The sequence below is a fragment of the Erythranthe guttata genome, chromosome 4, assembly GCF_056151865.1.
Source record: "Erythranthe guttata isolate IM_541 chromosome 4, IM_541, whole genome shotgun sequence".
Lineage (NCBI taxonomy): Eukaryota > Viridiplantae > Streptophyta > Magnoliopsida > Lamiales > Phrymaceae > Erythranthe > Erythranthe guttata.
In genome coordinates, this window is record NC_142536.1 from 20,415,608 (window position 1) to 20,431,888 (window position 16,281).

Genomic DNA, 16,281 nt, shown 5'->3' on the forward strand with positions numbered 1-16,281 from the left:
CATATCTTAAATATAATAATAGTTATATAAAATAAAATTAAAAGTCTTCATCTTCTTCCCTGCAACCACCGTCGTCTTCCTCCAACCCCCACCCCTTTCCTCCATCCCCGCCTCCCCCCCCCCCCCCCCCCCCCCCCCCCCCCCCCCATCCAACTCACAACTCAATTCATCCCAAGTCGGAGCGTTCCACCGCTGCTCATCACCCCAACACCACTACATCTTCAGATCTTCTTTCAATTGAGGCATGCCGCGGCGGAGGTGTGCGGCTCGTGGTAGGTGAGATTGAACGGAGAAAATGGAGGCCCAGAAAATGAGTTTTCTTCATCTTCGTGCGGCGGCGGCCTCAGTGGCGGTCATCCTTGGAAGCAGAGGTTTCTTCGAAGTTTTTGGGCCATTATTGATCAAAATTCGCAGAGAATTGAAGATGTCCATGTCTGACATAAGGCAGAGGCGGCGGAGATGGTGGATTTCGGGTTGGAGGCCACGAATGAAATGGTTCTTCTTTTCTTCGGCGTCTCGAGCGATGAATGGGGCGTAGAGGCAGCCACGTTCGAAACGGCGGATGTACTCGATCATCGGTAAGTCGCCTTGTCGGAGTTCGAGAAATTCTTTGAGTTTGTGGGCTCGCACGTCTTTCGAGAAATATTTTTCGAAGAATTGGACTTTGAATTCGGTCCATGGTAAAGTTTCGAGGTTCGTTCCTTCTTTGATTCCTTCCCACCAGTGACGAGCTTCGTTTCGGAGTAGGAATATGGCACAGTGTACGCGGTCGCGGTCGGTCATTTGCATGTAGTCGTAGATGACTTCGAGAGATTTGATCCACTCTTCGGCTATGGTGGGGTCGGTTCCACCGTGGAATTCGGATGGGTTCATTCGGAGGAATCGTTCGTATATGGCTGGATGCGCATTATTTTGAGGCGGGATTTGGTTACGTTGGAGAAGTTGTTCGATTTGACGTTGGTGGTTTTGGGCTTGTTCTAGGATTAAGTTGGAGAGATTATTAATGGTTTGATTGGGATCTTGTGGTTCATCAGCGGAATTGCTCGGGTTTGCTCGGGTTATACGTCTCGCCATTATTTCTATATTAATTATCATTAATAAGTAAAGCAAATAAAACACATAAAGAAAATAATACACATACGTTACCGGATGGTCCGAGTTTCGCGTCTCGAGTAGTCTCTAAGCCCGTGAAGTTCGTACGAGTATCTATGAACAATGCTCTGATACCACCCTCTGTACCACCCCCCTTCTAGATGGGCGATAAATCGAACCGGTTTATCGGAATATTTATTAAACTAGCGGAAGCAAAGGATCTCTTTGTAATTTTTGAAACATTGGAATGGGGTGAAAATGCAATTATTAAAAATATTTTCTTTTGGGTGTTGAAGGCTTTGCATTTTCGAAAACTTTGTTGGATTGATTTAGCCGAATACAAAGCTTGATTTAGAAATAAGTTTCGAAAGGAGGTTTCTCATTCGAGTGCTACATTCTCACTAAACATTTTTCGGTTCGAGAATAAATCAGAGTTCGGAAAGGTTATTTTTGGTGAATAATTCGAAGTTTTCTAACGAAGGCATGATAATAGCAAATTACGAAACTTACTATATTAAAGTAGGAATTAAGTACGATTCATAATGAAAATGAGTTCAAAAGTACGAAAAGAGAAATGTTACGGTTTAGGGTTACACCACCAAAAGAAAATAACCAAAAGTCTAGCATCGTTCATAGGTCCTCGTACGTCTTCCAAAATCCCGGGCAAGACCTCGATCCACTACTCGATCCATCCCGGTTGAGGATTACTACTACCTGCAATTAAAAGACATCTATATGAGCTATAAAGCTCAGTAAGAAATCCGAGTATTATCAAACTTTGGAAATACGTTATACATAATATATAATATTGTATACCCGTTCTTACCCACAATCCGCACACAACACAAGGCAATCGATCAATTCACATATCTCACGAACATACATCATTTAACAAGATCACATAATTATGCAAAATGACTAAAATGCCCTTTTTGTGAAAATCATGAAAATACATTTTCGTTTTATCGGATCCGTGAAAGATTAATTTCTGTATAGAATAATAAACCTGTTACGAGCCCGTTTTCACTAAGTGGAATCAAACCACTACCACATCATCCTAGTTGGATACCGGCCCACTATATCCGAGTTGTTTATTACCCGATATTCCATTAACCTTTCAAATAAAAATCATTTAATGCAACTTTTCGAAATAATGCTATAACCCACACATGACATCACAAATATCAATCAAGTGCCACAAATCACACAAATACCACAATTTACCACATTTTTACAATTTGGGCAAAAATCCCCAAATTTTCACATATAAACACACCACCACACACGGCACACACCACATGCACATTCAGCACACACACTTACACATATTCAGCACACACACATGTACAATCAACACATTAAACATCACTAATTACTCATCAAATAAACTTAGGAACAAATACCCTTTTTACCTTTCATTTAATGGACTTATTACCACATCTAGGTAATAATCCATTTCAATCAATTTCTCACAGCCATTAAACACATCCAGCAGCAAATCAAAGTGCAAAAACACCAAAATTCATAACTCATGACCATTAAATCAAAATATGAACACTTAAGGCACAAAACATATGTAAGTGACATGCAATTATCCTAATTTCGAAATATTAGCAAATTAATTCCAAAAAACTCTCCAATTAAATCCTAGAACTCCTAACTGACTCAAATTCCAGATTCTGAAATTATTTTAAAGTTTTACAAAGTTTCGAATTTTCTTGAAATAAAAACAAAAAAATCCCTTTTTCAATTTAAAAATCCAAAACTCTAATATAACTCTAATTGATTTAAAAACTTGTTAAATAAAACTTTTTACTATCTAATACTTGCTGAAAAACAGATCCAAACTTTAAAAATGAGAGATTTTTCGGAAATTGCAGTTTTGACCCAAAAGTTTCGAAATTTACACATGCAACCACACTAGAAGTTCAAAATCAACTTTTTCATAAAAACCCCTAACAAATCTGAAATTCCACTTTACTAGATGCAGAAAATGAAGTTGAAAAGTTACTTTATGCAGAAATTTCGGAAATTACATATTTTACCCCAAAATCTCTAGATCTACACATGCAATCCTACTAGAATTTCCAAATCAACTTTTTCTTACAAAAATTCTTTAAATCCGAAATTTTAGTTCAATAAATGCTGGAAAACAGTTTTGAAAACATTTTTCGGACAGACTTTACAAAAATTACAGATTTGGCCCAAACTTTCGAAGATCTACACATGCAACCACAAAAAGTTAAAAATTTCATTTTCTTGAAAACCCCTTTTTGAAATCTGAAATTTTTAAGGCTTTTGGCCAATAAATGCTGTATCTAACCACTATCAACATAGATGATGCATGCAAGAACAAGAATTTAACAAGAACACTCATTTTTCCATTTTTCTTCAAAAAGCCCTAAATTTTCGAAATCTTCCCCAATCTTTTAAAATTTCATGAAAATCCTTTCAATACTATTGATGTCCCTTAATTGCAGCAAGAAATCGAATTTCTTACCTTAAAATCGAAGAAAGAAAATAGCCGAAAGGGAGGGGGCTTTCAAGCACCGAAGTCCAACCAAGCCACCTTGATTGTGAAGGAAATGGTGTGAGCTTCAAGGAGGGAGGAGTTGTGATCTCCCGTAAGGAGGCAAGTGGTTTTGATGGTATTTTTGGAGTAGTCTATGGCAAGAGTTAAATAAGGAACTCTCATTTTGATGTTGGAAATTCTTTGAAATTATTAGGTGAGGTGGAGAGAGGAGAGGCCGATGGTGGTGGTGATGGCTTCGGTGGAAGGAGAAGAGGAAGACAAGTGATGGTTGAGGTGTTGGAAGAAGAGAGATGAAGGGTGTCTCTTCATCTCACTAATGAGGGTGTTGAGTGTAGGCTTAGGTAAAATGATTAGTATTTGCCAAGTGTAAGTGCATGCCTAATTAACATAATTTATTTATTTAATTCAAATCACAACTTGCATCTACACACACATCATCCGAACACACACACACACACAATTTCGGACACATATATATATATGTCTATATATTTAAATGCATAATGTAAATATTAGCATATATGTATGTATAAGTATGCATGCATGTATGTACGTGTGCATATAGGTATATATATATATATATATATATATATATATATATATATATATATATATATATATATATATATATATATATATATATATATATATATATATATATATATATATATATATATATATATATATATTCCACATAATTTACCAAGTAATTTTATCAAACAAATAAAATACGTAATTATTCATATAATTCACGTAATGCACGAAATTCCTAGGATTTCAATTTACGAAAATTTAAATCATATAAATCACACATGTAATAACACATGTAATTATTCACGTAAGTAGTATAGTTAAATTCACGTAATGCATATAATCACGTAATAATATTTCCTAAGGGTTCTCGAGTTAGGAATATTAATCCCGGGTTTTAGGATTTTCGGGTTTTGGAAAGGTGGGGTGTTACAATCTCCCCCCCTTAAAGAAATTTTGTCCCCAAAATTGTTACCTGAACAACTCGGGGTAATGTTCGCGCATTTCTTCTTCTCGTTCCCACGTGGCTTCTTCGGGCGTATGGTTTTGCCAAAGGATTTTAACAAATTTAAGGTCTCGGTTTCGAAGGGTTTTGGTTTTGAAATCAAGTATTTGGGAAGGTTTCTCTTCGTAGGATAGGTTGGGGTTTAGTTCGACCGGTTCGGTGTTCAATATGTGGTCGGTGCTGCGAATGTATTTTCGAAGCATCGAAACGTGAAAGACATTGTGAAAGTTGGATAAGTTGGGTGGTAGGGCTAGTCGGTAGGCGCGAGTACCAACTTTGTCAAGAATTTCGAATGGGCCAATAAATCGTGGTGCTAATTTTCCCTTTTTCCCAAATCGCATAATCCCTTTGAAAGGTGCTACTTTTAAGAATACGGAGTCTCCGACTTCGAATTCGAGATCTCTCCTTCGAGTGTTGGAATAGCTTTGTTGCCGATCTTGGGCAATTCGCATTTTCTCTCGGATGTTTTTGATGATATCGACGGTTTGTTGGACTAGGTCGGGGCCAAGGAATTTTCTTTCGCCTATTTCGTCCCAATGGAGCGGGGACCTACACTTGCGGCCGTAAAGGGCTTCGTAGGGTGCCATTCCAATTGACGAGTGAAAGCTATTGTTGTACGCGAATTCGATTAGTGGGAGGCGGGATTCCCAATTTCCTCCAAAGTCGAGAATACAAGCGCGGAGAAGATCTTCTAGGGTTTTGATAGTTCGTTCGGATTGACCGTCGGTTTGGGGGTGATAGGCGGTGCTGAATTTTAATCGCGTTCCAAGGGTTTCGTGTAAGCTTTTCCAGAATTTTGACGTAAATCGAGGGTCTCGGTCGGAAATAATGGAGATGGGAACACCGTGGAGTCGGACTATCTCGCGGACGTATAGTTCGGTCAGCTTTTCTAAACTAAACGTCGTTCGGATCGGAAGAAAGTGAGCCGTTTTGGTCAGTCGGTCAACGATCACCCAAATGGCGTCGGATCCTCTTTGGGTCTTCGGAAATCCTTGCACGAAGTCCATTGTGATAGCTTCCCATTTCCATTCCGGAATTAAGTTCGATTGAAGTAGACCTCCGGGTCTTTGATGTTCCGCTTTGACTTGTTGGCACACTAAGCATTCGGCCACGAATCGGGCCACGTCTTTCTTCATTCCAGGCCACCAGTACAACTTTTTGAGGTCTTGGTACATTTTGGTTTCTCCGGGATGGCAAGTGTACGTGGTTTGGTGAGCTTCGGTTAAGATGAGTCGGCGAACATTTGGATCATCGGGGACGTAAATGCGATTTTGGAATCGGACGAGACCATCTTTGGTGATTTGAAAGTTGGGATTGGATTCGAGGTTGTCGCGAATTTTGAGAATTTGCGGATCATTTTGTTGGGCTGATTTGATCGATTCTCCCAAGTTAGGTTGGACTATGAGCGCGTTGATCGATTTGCGGCTAAGTGCGTCGGCGACCACATTTGCTTTGCCGGGGTGGTAGAGTACCTTGCAGTCGTAATCTTTGACTAGTTCGAGCCATCTTCGTTGCCTCATGTTCAAGTCTTTTTGGGTGAAGAAGTATTTCAGACTCTTGTGATCGGTGTAGATGATACACTTTTCACCATAGAGGTAGTGTCGCCAGATTTTGAGTGCGAAAACGACGGCGGCTAATTCGAGATCGTGCGTTGTATAATTGCGTTCGTACTCTTTGAGTTGACGTGAGGCGTAGGCAATGACCCTTCCATTTTGCATGAGTACGGCGCCTAGACCTAATTTCGAGGCGTCGCTGTAGACTATGAATTCTCCGACTTTCTCCGGCAGTGCGAGAATTGGTGCCGAGGTGAGTCGAGCCTTTAATTTGGTAAAACTGGCGTCGCATTCGGGAGTCCACTGATACTTGACGTCCTTTTGAGTCAATCGGGTGAGTGGAGAGGCAAGCTTCGAGAAATCCTTCACGAATTTGCGGTAGTAGCCGGCTAGTCCAAGGAAACTTCGGATTTCCTTTGCGTTCTTCGGAATCGACCAATTTGACACGGCTTCTATTTTGCTGGGATCGACGGAGATTCCTTGTTCTGAGACAATGTGACCAAGGAAAGTCACACTCGAAAGCCAGAACTCGCATTTGCTGAACTTGGCGTAAAGTTGATGCGATCGGAGGATTTGGAGTACGGTACGAAGGTGAGACATATGATCTTCTTGGGTTTTGGAGTAGATGAGAATGTCGTCGATGAAGACAATCACGAACTGGTCCAAGTATTGATGAAAGACCCGGTTCATAAGGTCCATGAAAGCTGCGGGGGCGTTGGTTAAACCGAAGGGCATGACGACAAATTCGTAGTGGCCGTATCGGGTTCTGAAAGCGGTTTTGGGGATATCGGATTCTTTGATTTTGAGTTGGTGATAACCGGATTGGAGATCGATTTTCGAGAAGACCGATGAGCCTTGAAGTTGGTCGAAGAGATCATCGATTCGAGGAAGAGGGTATTTATTCTTGATTGTGACTTTGTTGAGTTCACGGTAATCGATGCAAAGGCGGAGGGATCCGTCTTTCTTTTTGACAAAGAGAACCGGTGCTCCCCACGGGGAATGGCTGGGTCGAACATAGCCTTTGTCGAGCAATTCTTGGACTTGATCTTTCAGCTCCTTCAATTCCATTGGGGCCATACGGTACGGTGCTTTGGAAATTGGCGTAGCGCCGGGAATCAGATTGATTTCGAACTCGATTTCTCGATCGGGTGGAAGTCCGGGAATGTCATCGGGAAATACGTCGGGAAATTCTTGGACAGCTCGAATGTCGGAAATTTGGGCTTTGGGATCGGACTCGGATTTTAAAATGTCCACTAAGTAACCGGAATGACCCTTGTGAATGAGTTTGACTGCTTTGATCGCGGATATGATTGGAATCGAGGGTTTGGGCTGACTTCGGAATTTTAAGGTTTCGCCGTTCGGAAGAGGAAAAATGACCGTTTTTTAGGCACAATCGATTTGGGCTTTGAATTTGGTTAACCAATCCATGCCTAGTATAACTTTGAAGTTTTGGATCGGTAAGAGGATTAGATCGAAATTCATGGTTTGAGTATGAACTCGGATTGGGCAATTGATTATGACTAGGTTAGAGCACATTTCTTCGCCAGAGGGAATGAGGATTCGGTATTCGTAATTTAATCGGTTCGGTTCGAGATTTAAGTGCGCAATTATGTCTTTCGATATAAAGGAATGAGTAGAGCCGGAATCGATAAGGGCATATATGGGTTCTTCGAGGATAAATATGGTACATGCGATCATAGACGGGTCTTGCTCGATCTGTTCTTGCGTCATGGCGAACACTCGACCGGGGACGTTCGGTGGGGGTTTCGGGCAGTCTTTCACCATGTGTCCGGGCTGATGGCATCGAAAACAACTCCTTGTTCCGTGTATGCATTCTCCGGAGTGACTCTTTCCACACTTTGGGCAGGTTGGCCTTGGCGGCGGTGGCGGTGGTCCGGTTGATTGGCGAATGGGCTGCGTTCATTTTCCTCGGAATGGGCGGTTGCCAAAATTGTTCTTTTTCCACGGTCGTTGAGTAACTCCTTGTGGTCGGCGGCTGTTTTGAATGTCTCGTTCGTCTTGGGCAGCCATGAGTGCTTTATCTACGAGTTGGCGGAAAGTTGAGGCGTCGGACATACGAATGTCTCTACGGATTTCGGGTTGGAGGCCACGAATGAAATGGTTCTTCTTTTCTTCGGCGTCTCGAGCGATGAATGGGGCGTAGAGGCAGCCACGTTCGAAACGGCGGATGTACTCGATCATCGGTAAGTCGCCTTGTCGGAGTTCGAGAAATTCTTTGAGTTTGTGGGCTCGCACGTCTTTCGAGAAATATTTTTCGAAGAATTGGACTTTGAATTCGGTCCATGGTAAAGTTTCGAGGTTCGTTCCTTCTTTGATTCCTTCCCACCAGTGACGAGCTTCGTTTCGGAGTAGGAATATGGCACAGTGTACGCGGTCGCGGTCGGTCATTTGCATGTAGTCGTAGATGACTTCGAGAGATTTGATCCACTCTTCGGCTATGGTGGGGTCGGTTCCACCGTGGAATTCGGATGGGTTCATTCGGAGGAATCGTTCGTATATGGCTGGATGCGCATTATTTTGAGGCGGGGTTTGGTTACGTTGGAGAAGTTGTTCGATTTGACGTTGGTGGTTTTGGGCTTGTTCTAGGATTAAGTTGGAGAGATTATTAATAGTTTGATTGGGATCTTGTGGTTCATCAGCGGAATTGCTCGGGTTTGCTCGGGTTATACGTCTCGCCATTATTTCTATATTAATTATCATTAATAAGTAAAGCAAATAAAACACATAAAGAAAATAATACACATACGTTACCGGATGGTCCGAGTTTCGCGTCTCGAGTAGTCTCTAAGCCCGTGAAGTTCGTACGAGTATCTATGAACAATGCTCTGATACCACCCTCTGTACCACCCCCCTTCTAGATGGGCGATAAATCGAACCGGTTTATCGGAATATTTATTAAACTAGCGGAAGCAAAGGATCTCTTTGTAATTTTTGAAACATTGGAATGGGGTGAAAATGCAATTATTAAAAATATTTTCTTTTGGGTGTTGAAGGCTTTGCATTTTCGAAAACTTTGTTGGATTGATTTAGCCGAATACAAAGCTTGATTTAGAAATAAGTTTCGAAAGGAGGTTTCTCATTCGAGTGCTACATTCTCACTAAACATTTTTCGGTTCGAGAATAAATCAGAGTTCGGAAAGGTTATTTTTGGTGAATAATTCGAAGTTTTCTAACGAAGGCATGATAATAGCAAATTACGAAACTTACTATATTAAAGTAGGAATTAAGTACGATTCATAATGAAAATGAGTTCAAAAGTACGAAAAGAGAAATGTTACGGTTTAGGGTTACACCACCAAAAGAAAATAACCAAAAGTCTAGCATCGTTCATAGGTCCTCGTACGTCTTCCAAAATCCCGGGCAAGACCTCGATCCACTACTCGATCCATCCCGGTTGAGGATTACTACTACCTGCAATTAAAAGACATCTATATGAGCTATAAAGCTCAGTAAGAAATCCGAGTATTATCAAACTTTGGAAATACGTTATACATAATATATAATATTGTATACCCGTTCTTACCCACAATCCGCACACAACACAAGGCAATCGATCAATTCACATATCTCACGAACATACATCATTTAACAAGATCACATAATTATGCAAAATGACTAAAATGCCCTTTTTGTGAAAATCATGAAAATACATTTTCGTTTTATCGGATCCGTGAAAGATTAATTTCTGTATAGAATAATAAACCTGTTACGAGCCCGTTTTCACTAAGTGGAATCAAACCACTACCACATCATCCTAGTTGGATACCGGCCCACTATATCCGAGTGGTTTATTACCCGATATTCCATTAACCTTTCAAATAAAAATCATTTAATGCAACTTTTCGAAATAATGCTATAACCCACACATGACATCACAAATATCAATCAAGTGCCACAAATCACACAAATACCACAATTTACCACATTTTTACAATTTGGGCAAAAATCCCCAAATTCTCACATATAAACACACCACCACACACGGCACACACCACATGCACATTCAGCACACACACTTACACATATTCAGCACACACACATGTACAATCAACACATTAAACATCACTAATTACTCATCAAATAAACTTAGGAACAAATACCCTTTTTACCTTTCATTTAATGGACTTATTACCACATCTAGGTAATAATCCATTTCAATCAATTTCTCACAGCCATTAAACACATCCAGCAGCAAATCAAAGTGCAAAAATACCAAAATTCATAACTCATGACCATTAAATCAAAATATGAACACTTAAGGCACAAAACATATGTAAGTGACATGCAATTATCCTAATTTCGAAATATTAGCAAATTAATTCCAAAAAACTCTCAAATTAAATCCTAGAACTCCTAACTGACTCAAATTCCAGATTCTGAAATTATTTTAAAGTTTTACAAAGTTTCGAATTTTCTTGAAATAAAAACAAAAAAATCCCTTTTTCAATTTAAAAATCCAAAACTCTAATATAACTCTAATTGATTTAAAAACTTGTTAAATAAAACTTTTTCCTATCTAATACTTGCTGAAAAACAGATCCAAACTTTAAAAATGAGAGATTTTTCGGAAATTGCAGTTTTGACCCAAAAGTTTCGAAATTTACACATGCAACCACACTAGAAGTTCAAAATCAACTTTTTCATGAAAACCCCTAACAAATCTGAAATTCCACTTTACTAGATGCAGAAAATGAAGTTGAAAAGTTACTTTATGCAGAAATTTCGGAAATTACATATTTTACCCCAAAATCTCTAGATCTACACATGCAATCCTACTAGAATTTCCAAATCAACTTTTTCTTACAAAAATTCTTTAAATCCGAAATTTTAGTTCAATAAATGCTGGAAAACAGTTTTGAAAACATTTTTCGGACAGACTTTACAAAAATTACAGATTTGGCCCAAACTTTCGAAGATCTACACATGCAACCACAAAAAGTTAAAAATTTCATTTTCTTGAAAACCCCTTTTTGAAATCTGAAAATTTTAAGGCTTTTGGCCAATAAATGCTGTATCTAACCACTATCAACATAGATGATGCATGCAAGAACAAGAATTTAACAAGAACACTCATTTTTCCATTTTTCTTCAAAAAACCCTAAATTTTCGAAATCTTCCCCAATCTTTTAAAATTTCATGAAAATCCTTTCAATACTATTGATGTCCCTTAATTGCAGCAAGAAATCGAATTTCTTACCTTAAAATCGAAGAAAGAAAATAGCCGAAAGGGAGGGGGCTTTCAAGCACCGAAGTCCAACCAAGCCACCTTGATTGTGAAGGAAATGGTGTGAGCTTCAAGGAGGGAGGAGTTGTGATCTCCCGTAAGGAGGTGGAGAGAGGAGAGGCCGATGGTGGTGGTGATGGCTTCGGTGGAAGGAGAAGAGGAAGACAAGTGATGGTTGAGGTGTTGGAAGAAGAGAGATGAAGGGTGTCTCTTCATCTCACTAATGAGGGTGTTGAGTGTAGGCTTAGGTAAAATGATTAGTATTTGCCAAGTGTAAGTGCATGCCTAATTAACATAATTTATTTATTTAATTCAAATCACAACTTGCATCTACACACACATCATCCGAACACACACACACACAATTTCGGACACACACACATATATATATATATATATATATATATATATATATATATATATATATATATATATATATATATATATATATATATATATATATATATATATATATATATATATGTCTATATATTTAAATGCATAATGTAAATATTAGCATATATGTATGTATAAGTATGCATGCATGTATGTACGTGTGCATATAGGTATATATATATATATATATATATATATATATATATATATATATATATATATATATATATATATATATATATATATATATATATATTCCACATAATTTACCAAGTAATTTTATCAAACAAATAAAATACGTAATTATTCATATAATTCACGTAATGCATATAATCACGTAATAATATTTCCTAAGGGTTCTCGAGTTAGGAATATTAATCCCGGGTTTTAGGATTTTCGGGTTTTGGAAAGGTGGGGTGTTACATTATTATTATTATTATTATTATTATTATTATTATTATTATTATTATTATTATTATTATTATTATTATTATTATTATTATTATTATTATTATTATTATTATTATTATTATTATTATTATTATTATTATTATTATTATTTTAAATTCGGGTGAACCGTTGGACCGGCCCGACGGTTCACGGTTCACATAATTCTAAAACCGTGCCCTTCCTGTGGAACACGAGTCGGTTCACGATTTCGGTACCGGTTCACAGTCAACGGGCCGGTTCGGACCGGTTCTTGGCAAAAAACCGGCTCATGGTTGTGTCCAAATTAAACAATGATTCAATATGAAATACAATGAAAATATGAAATACAATGAAAAATACACTACGAGTTAAAATGGAAAATGTCATAAGAGCGAAAAAGACAGAAAAAAAGAGAACAAACTACAATGATTCAATAAGGGCAAAGGACGTCAACACTCGAAACGCATAACAATACGGTAGCGAAAACCATCGGCAACGGAGATAAGGCTTCACCAGAATTGAGCTTTTTGGAAACAAAATGAAAAATATTAGTCCAAAAATGTGAGAATTTTTTGAATTGTTAAGAGATTATGTTATTAACCTCCTATAAACTAATTAATTACATGCAGTACAAGAAAATGCAAAATTGCAACGATTTTTGTCTACATAATTTATTCTGTTGCAAATAGTGTTGTTTTAACAACGAAACAGAGGATTTATAGCTAAAGATCAATAGTTATATTTATTATCACGTGTATAATATATTACTTGGAATAAACAAGCAGCAAAATAGAGCTCAATAGATTAAATTTGTATACATCAAGTCCAGTTTGAATGTGTGTCGTTATGGGCAATAGATTTTCGACAAGGCCCAAAAGTCGATTGTTATCATATTCTTTTTGAACCATCATTCATTCTTGAAAATATTCGTTTTGCTGTCTTTGCACATGTAATCACGTACTATGCACATAATTTGCACGATATTAGCACATACTTTGCACGATATTAGAACACAATTTGCACATAAAGCTGAGTGAAATGTGAAAGCCCTAACAATACTAACATATAAGAGCCCTAATTAAATACCCTAATTAAATAACCTAATGTAGTCGCTGGTAATTAACGACCTCAAGGCTCATCAGAAAAAGCACACGTATCTGCAAACAACATCGGGTACACGTTGAACGTGTCGCTCGATTTCCATTCGTTAATGTTCTTCAGCTAGATATATACTTGTTGATCCATGCGTGGCCTATTGTGAAATATAGTAAAAGAACTTCTGTGATGAGCATCATGTGCCAAATCTTCCTCCTATCCTCTCCCTCCTCCTCAAAGTAATAAAACCAACTTGTCCGATATAATACTCCAGCATTCAATCCACGTAGCACGTACTTCCGACACAGACACGCTAGTGAAAGTATCGACAGCCATAGTATAGTACAAACAGTTGCATGTACTCTCTCAATCTGGTTGAATCGCTTGTTGTTGTCCGCAATCGTGTCTCGATTGCGGCAACAACAAGTATCCACGTCAACTTAAGAAACACACATATATTGAGAAATTAATATTAACTTATAACAACATAAGTATTTTAGAAATTGTTATTAATATATATATATATATATATATATATATAGTTACCTGTTCAATTAGCATGAGAAACCTCTTCCATGGAGTTGGAAAGACAAACACATCATTGTCGTCGAATTCCTGATCACCATTTTCATCTGCAACCTCATGAGTTATGATGTCATCTTCATTGCCACCCTCATCTGCAACCTCAATTATGATGTCATCTTATTAAAATTGACAAGCCTCGAATATTATGGATTCAACCATATATCAATATTTACTGATCTATTCCACCTGGGTCCCTCCCAATTGGTCAATTGTATTTTTAATTCCTGAATAAGTTAATTATTTGTGTTTTTTTCAAACATTTCAAAGGATTAAAAAGTTTTCTACTTCTCATCCATACCATCTATACTTATTTACAATAATTCTAAAGATGTTCATTAATAAGTCAATTAGGTTTCACGGGCTGAGCCTCAGTTTTACTCCAAATTGGGCTAGCCCTTGGCCCGGCATTAGCCCAAATACTTTTTCTATTTTTATGAGTTTCTTTATTTTAATTTTCTTTTAATAAAATATCAAAAAATACATTAATAAATATGTATCTTTCTTATATAATAGTTTGAAAATAATTTTAAAATTTCTAAACTCATTTTATTTAATTATATGATATTTTTTTTTAATTATTATGCCTTGATCGAGCTCGTCGGGCCCGTCAACATAGAATGAAATGAGCTAAGGGGCCGGCCTGGGCTCATGGTGTCGCTGCCTGAGCCGGGACGGGCGGGCCCGTGAAAGGTCAGGTGGGCCGGACCATCTTCAATGGGCCGCGGCCGAGCCGGGTGGACCATTTGTTCACCACTAATTTAATCCTTCAAATAAGTATTTATCTTGAAACAAACCTCTTACATAAATTGAATGTACTCTAGTATTTAAAAATTATGCATCTTAGATAGGGACTTATCTACTCATGGATATGTGAGTAGGGGTGGCAATCAAATTCCCGACGATTTCAATCCGAACACTTTGGAAGTGAATTATTTTGTTCCGACTTCCAAAATTCTGCTTTCCAATTTTTTCCAAAAAAAATTATGTCTAAATTGGAATTAATAATAAAAGTTTTGAACCTCCGATCATTCCAAAATATAAATAGCATTAGTGCATATTTTTACTTGCTAAAATAAAATCACTACCCCATTAACCATTTGCCTCACTTCATCAAACAAAATAGACTCACCATGGTCACAACTTACAACCCACTCACCCAGCTATTTTCATCTCAATTTCACCAACTATTTAATTCTTTTTAACCTATAACTTAATTTTGACCATCGATGTACTTAACTTTTTTATCTGCCTCTAATTAATATTAAATAATAAATTATATATTTACTTGTCTTGTAAATATTAAAACATCCGTAAAATATTACTGTATGCAAAATCTTCGAACTAGTTTCTTGTGGGTGGCGCTGCTGACATCAATTATCTAGGCTTTTTTGGTGTACATGAAGTACGCGTATCGTCGTGACATCATCATGAAGAAGACGGTGGAAGAAAGAGCTAATTATGACAAGTGGACGGTAATGGGTGAGTTTGTACCGATTTGCTGCTCTTTGATGCAAATAGCAAGCAACACCTTTGTTTTGATCAAGGTGATCATCGGTTGGAAATTTGGGAATGTTTTTATCGATCTTTCGCTTTGTTTTGCTGTGTGGCTCTTTCTTTCTGTCATTTGGAACCTCTTCGTCGATGATCTACCCGATTGGATCCAATCAACTCGCATCCGTTCTTAGTTTTTGTTTCCGTGGTGGCCGGTGTGGTACTTGCATTGTGTTTTTTCCCTTGTTCGTATGGCACACTAGTTTTTGTACTCTTCAATTTGGTTTATGTTTTTTACTTTATGGAATTTTAGTTACATTCCATCTAATTAATTAATTAATTTAGGCTTATTGTGAGAAATTAAACAAGTTCTTTTGGACCATTATTATTACATTTAGAGACAAAATAAATTGATTCTATTAGCTATATTAATAAATATAACGTTTTATTAGAAAACGCATTTTATACTTATTCTTATTCATATACATGTAACATTTTATTAGAAAACATATTTTACCACTAGGGCAATGTATAGGGTTCGAGTCCCCCTCTCCCCTACTTCCCTTTGTAATAGACTTGAATTTACTCAAAAAAAAAATGAGAAAAAAAATATACACACACATTATACATCGTTTCTTTTCCATTTCTATTTCGGTCTCGTTCACTCATCGACGATCCGTCGAGCCCTTACTATCTTCATCCGTCTGACGGATCCTGATATCGCAATTGCTCACCGAAGATAACTACGCCTCTTCGAGCCACTCCATCACTATCTCTCTCTCACCATAAAGAATAAATTAGGGTTTCTCGACGGCACATTAATCAT

At 37.7% G+C, this 16,281-nt stretch overlaps 1 protein-coding gene and 2 long non-coding RNA genes across 3 annotated transcripts; all 3 read right to left on the reverse strand.

Annotated features, from left to right (window-relative positions):
- Positions 1-1,589: 1,589 nt before the first annotated feature.
- LOC148771382 (uncharacterized) lies at positions 1,590-4,034 on the reverse strand. The gene is made up of 2 exons (XR_016030971.1): positions 3,593-4,034; positions 1,590-1,806 (listed from the first exon to the last, which is right to left on the reverse strand). It is a non-coding gene; the product is annotated as an uncharacterized LOC148771382 (long non-coding RNA).
- Positions 4,035-8,134: 4,100 nt separating this feature from the next.
- On the reverse strand, positions 8,135-8,914 carry LOC148771383 (uncharacterized). Its single transcript, XM_088817613.1, has one exon. It carries the CDS (start codon positions 8,912-8,914, stop codon positions 8,135-8,137), a length of 780 nt encoding a protein of 259 aa, XP_088673739.1.
- Positions 8,915-9,429: 515 nt separating this feature from the next.
- LOC148771384 (uncharacterized) lies at positions 9,430-11,562 on the reverse strand. Its single transcript, XR_016030972.1, has 2 exons — positions 11,433-11,562; positions 9,430-9,646 (listed from the first exon to the last, which is right to left on the reverse strand). It is a non-coding gene; the product is annotated as an uncharacterized LOC148771384 (long non-coding RNA).
- Between the last annotated feature and the right edge of the window lie 4,719 nt (positions 11,563-16,281).

What these genes read in the sequence shown, in the direction of transcription:
- LOC148771383 (XM_088817613.1), bottom strand. Translation starts at nt 8,914, where the DNA reads ATGGCGAGACGTATAACCCGAGCAAACCCGAGCAATTCCGCTGATGAA.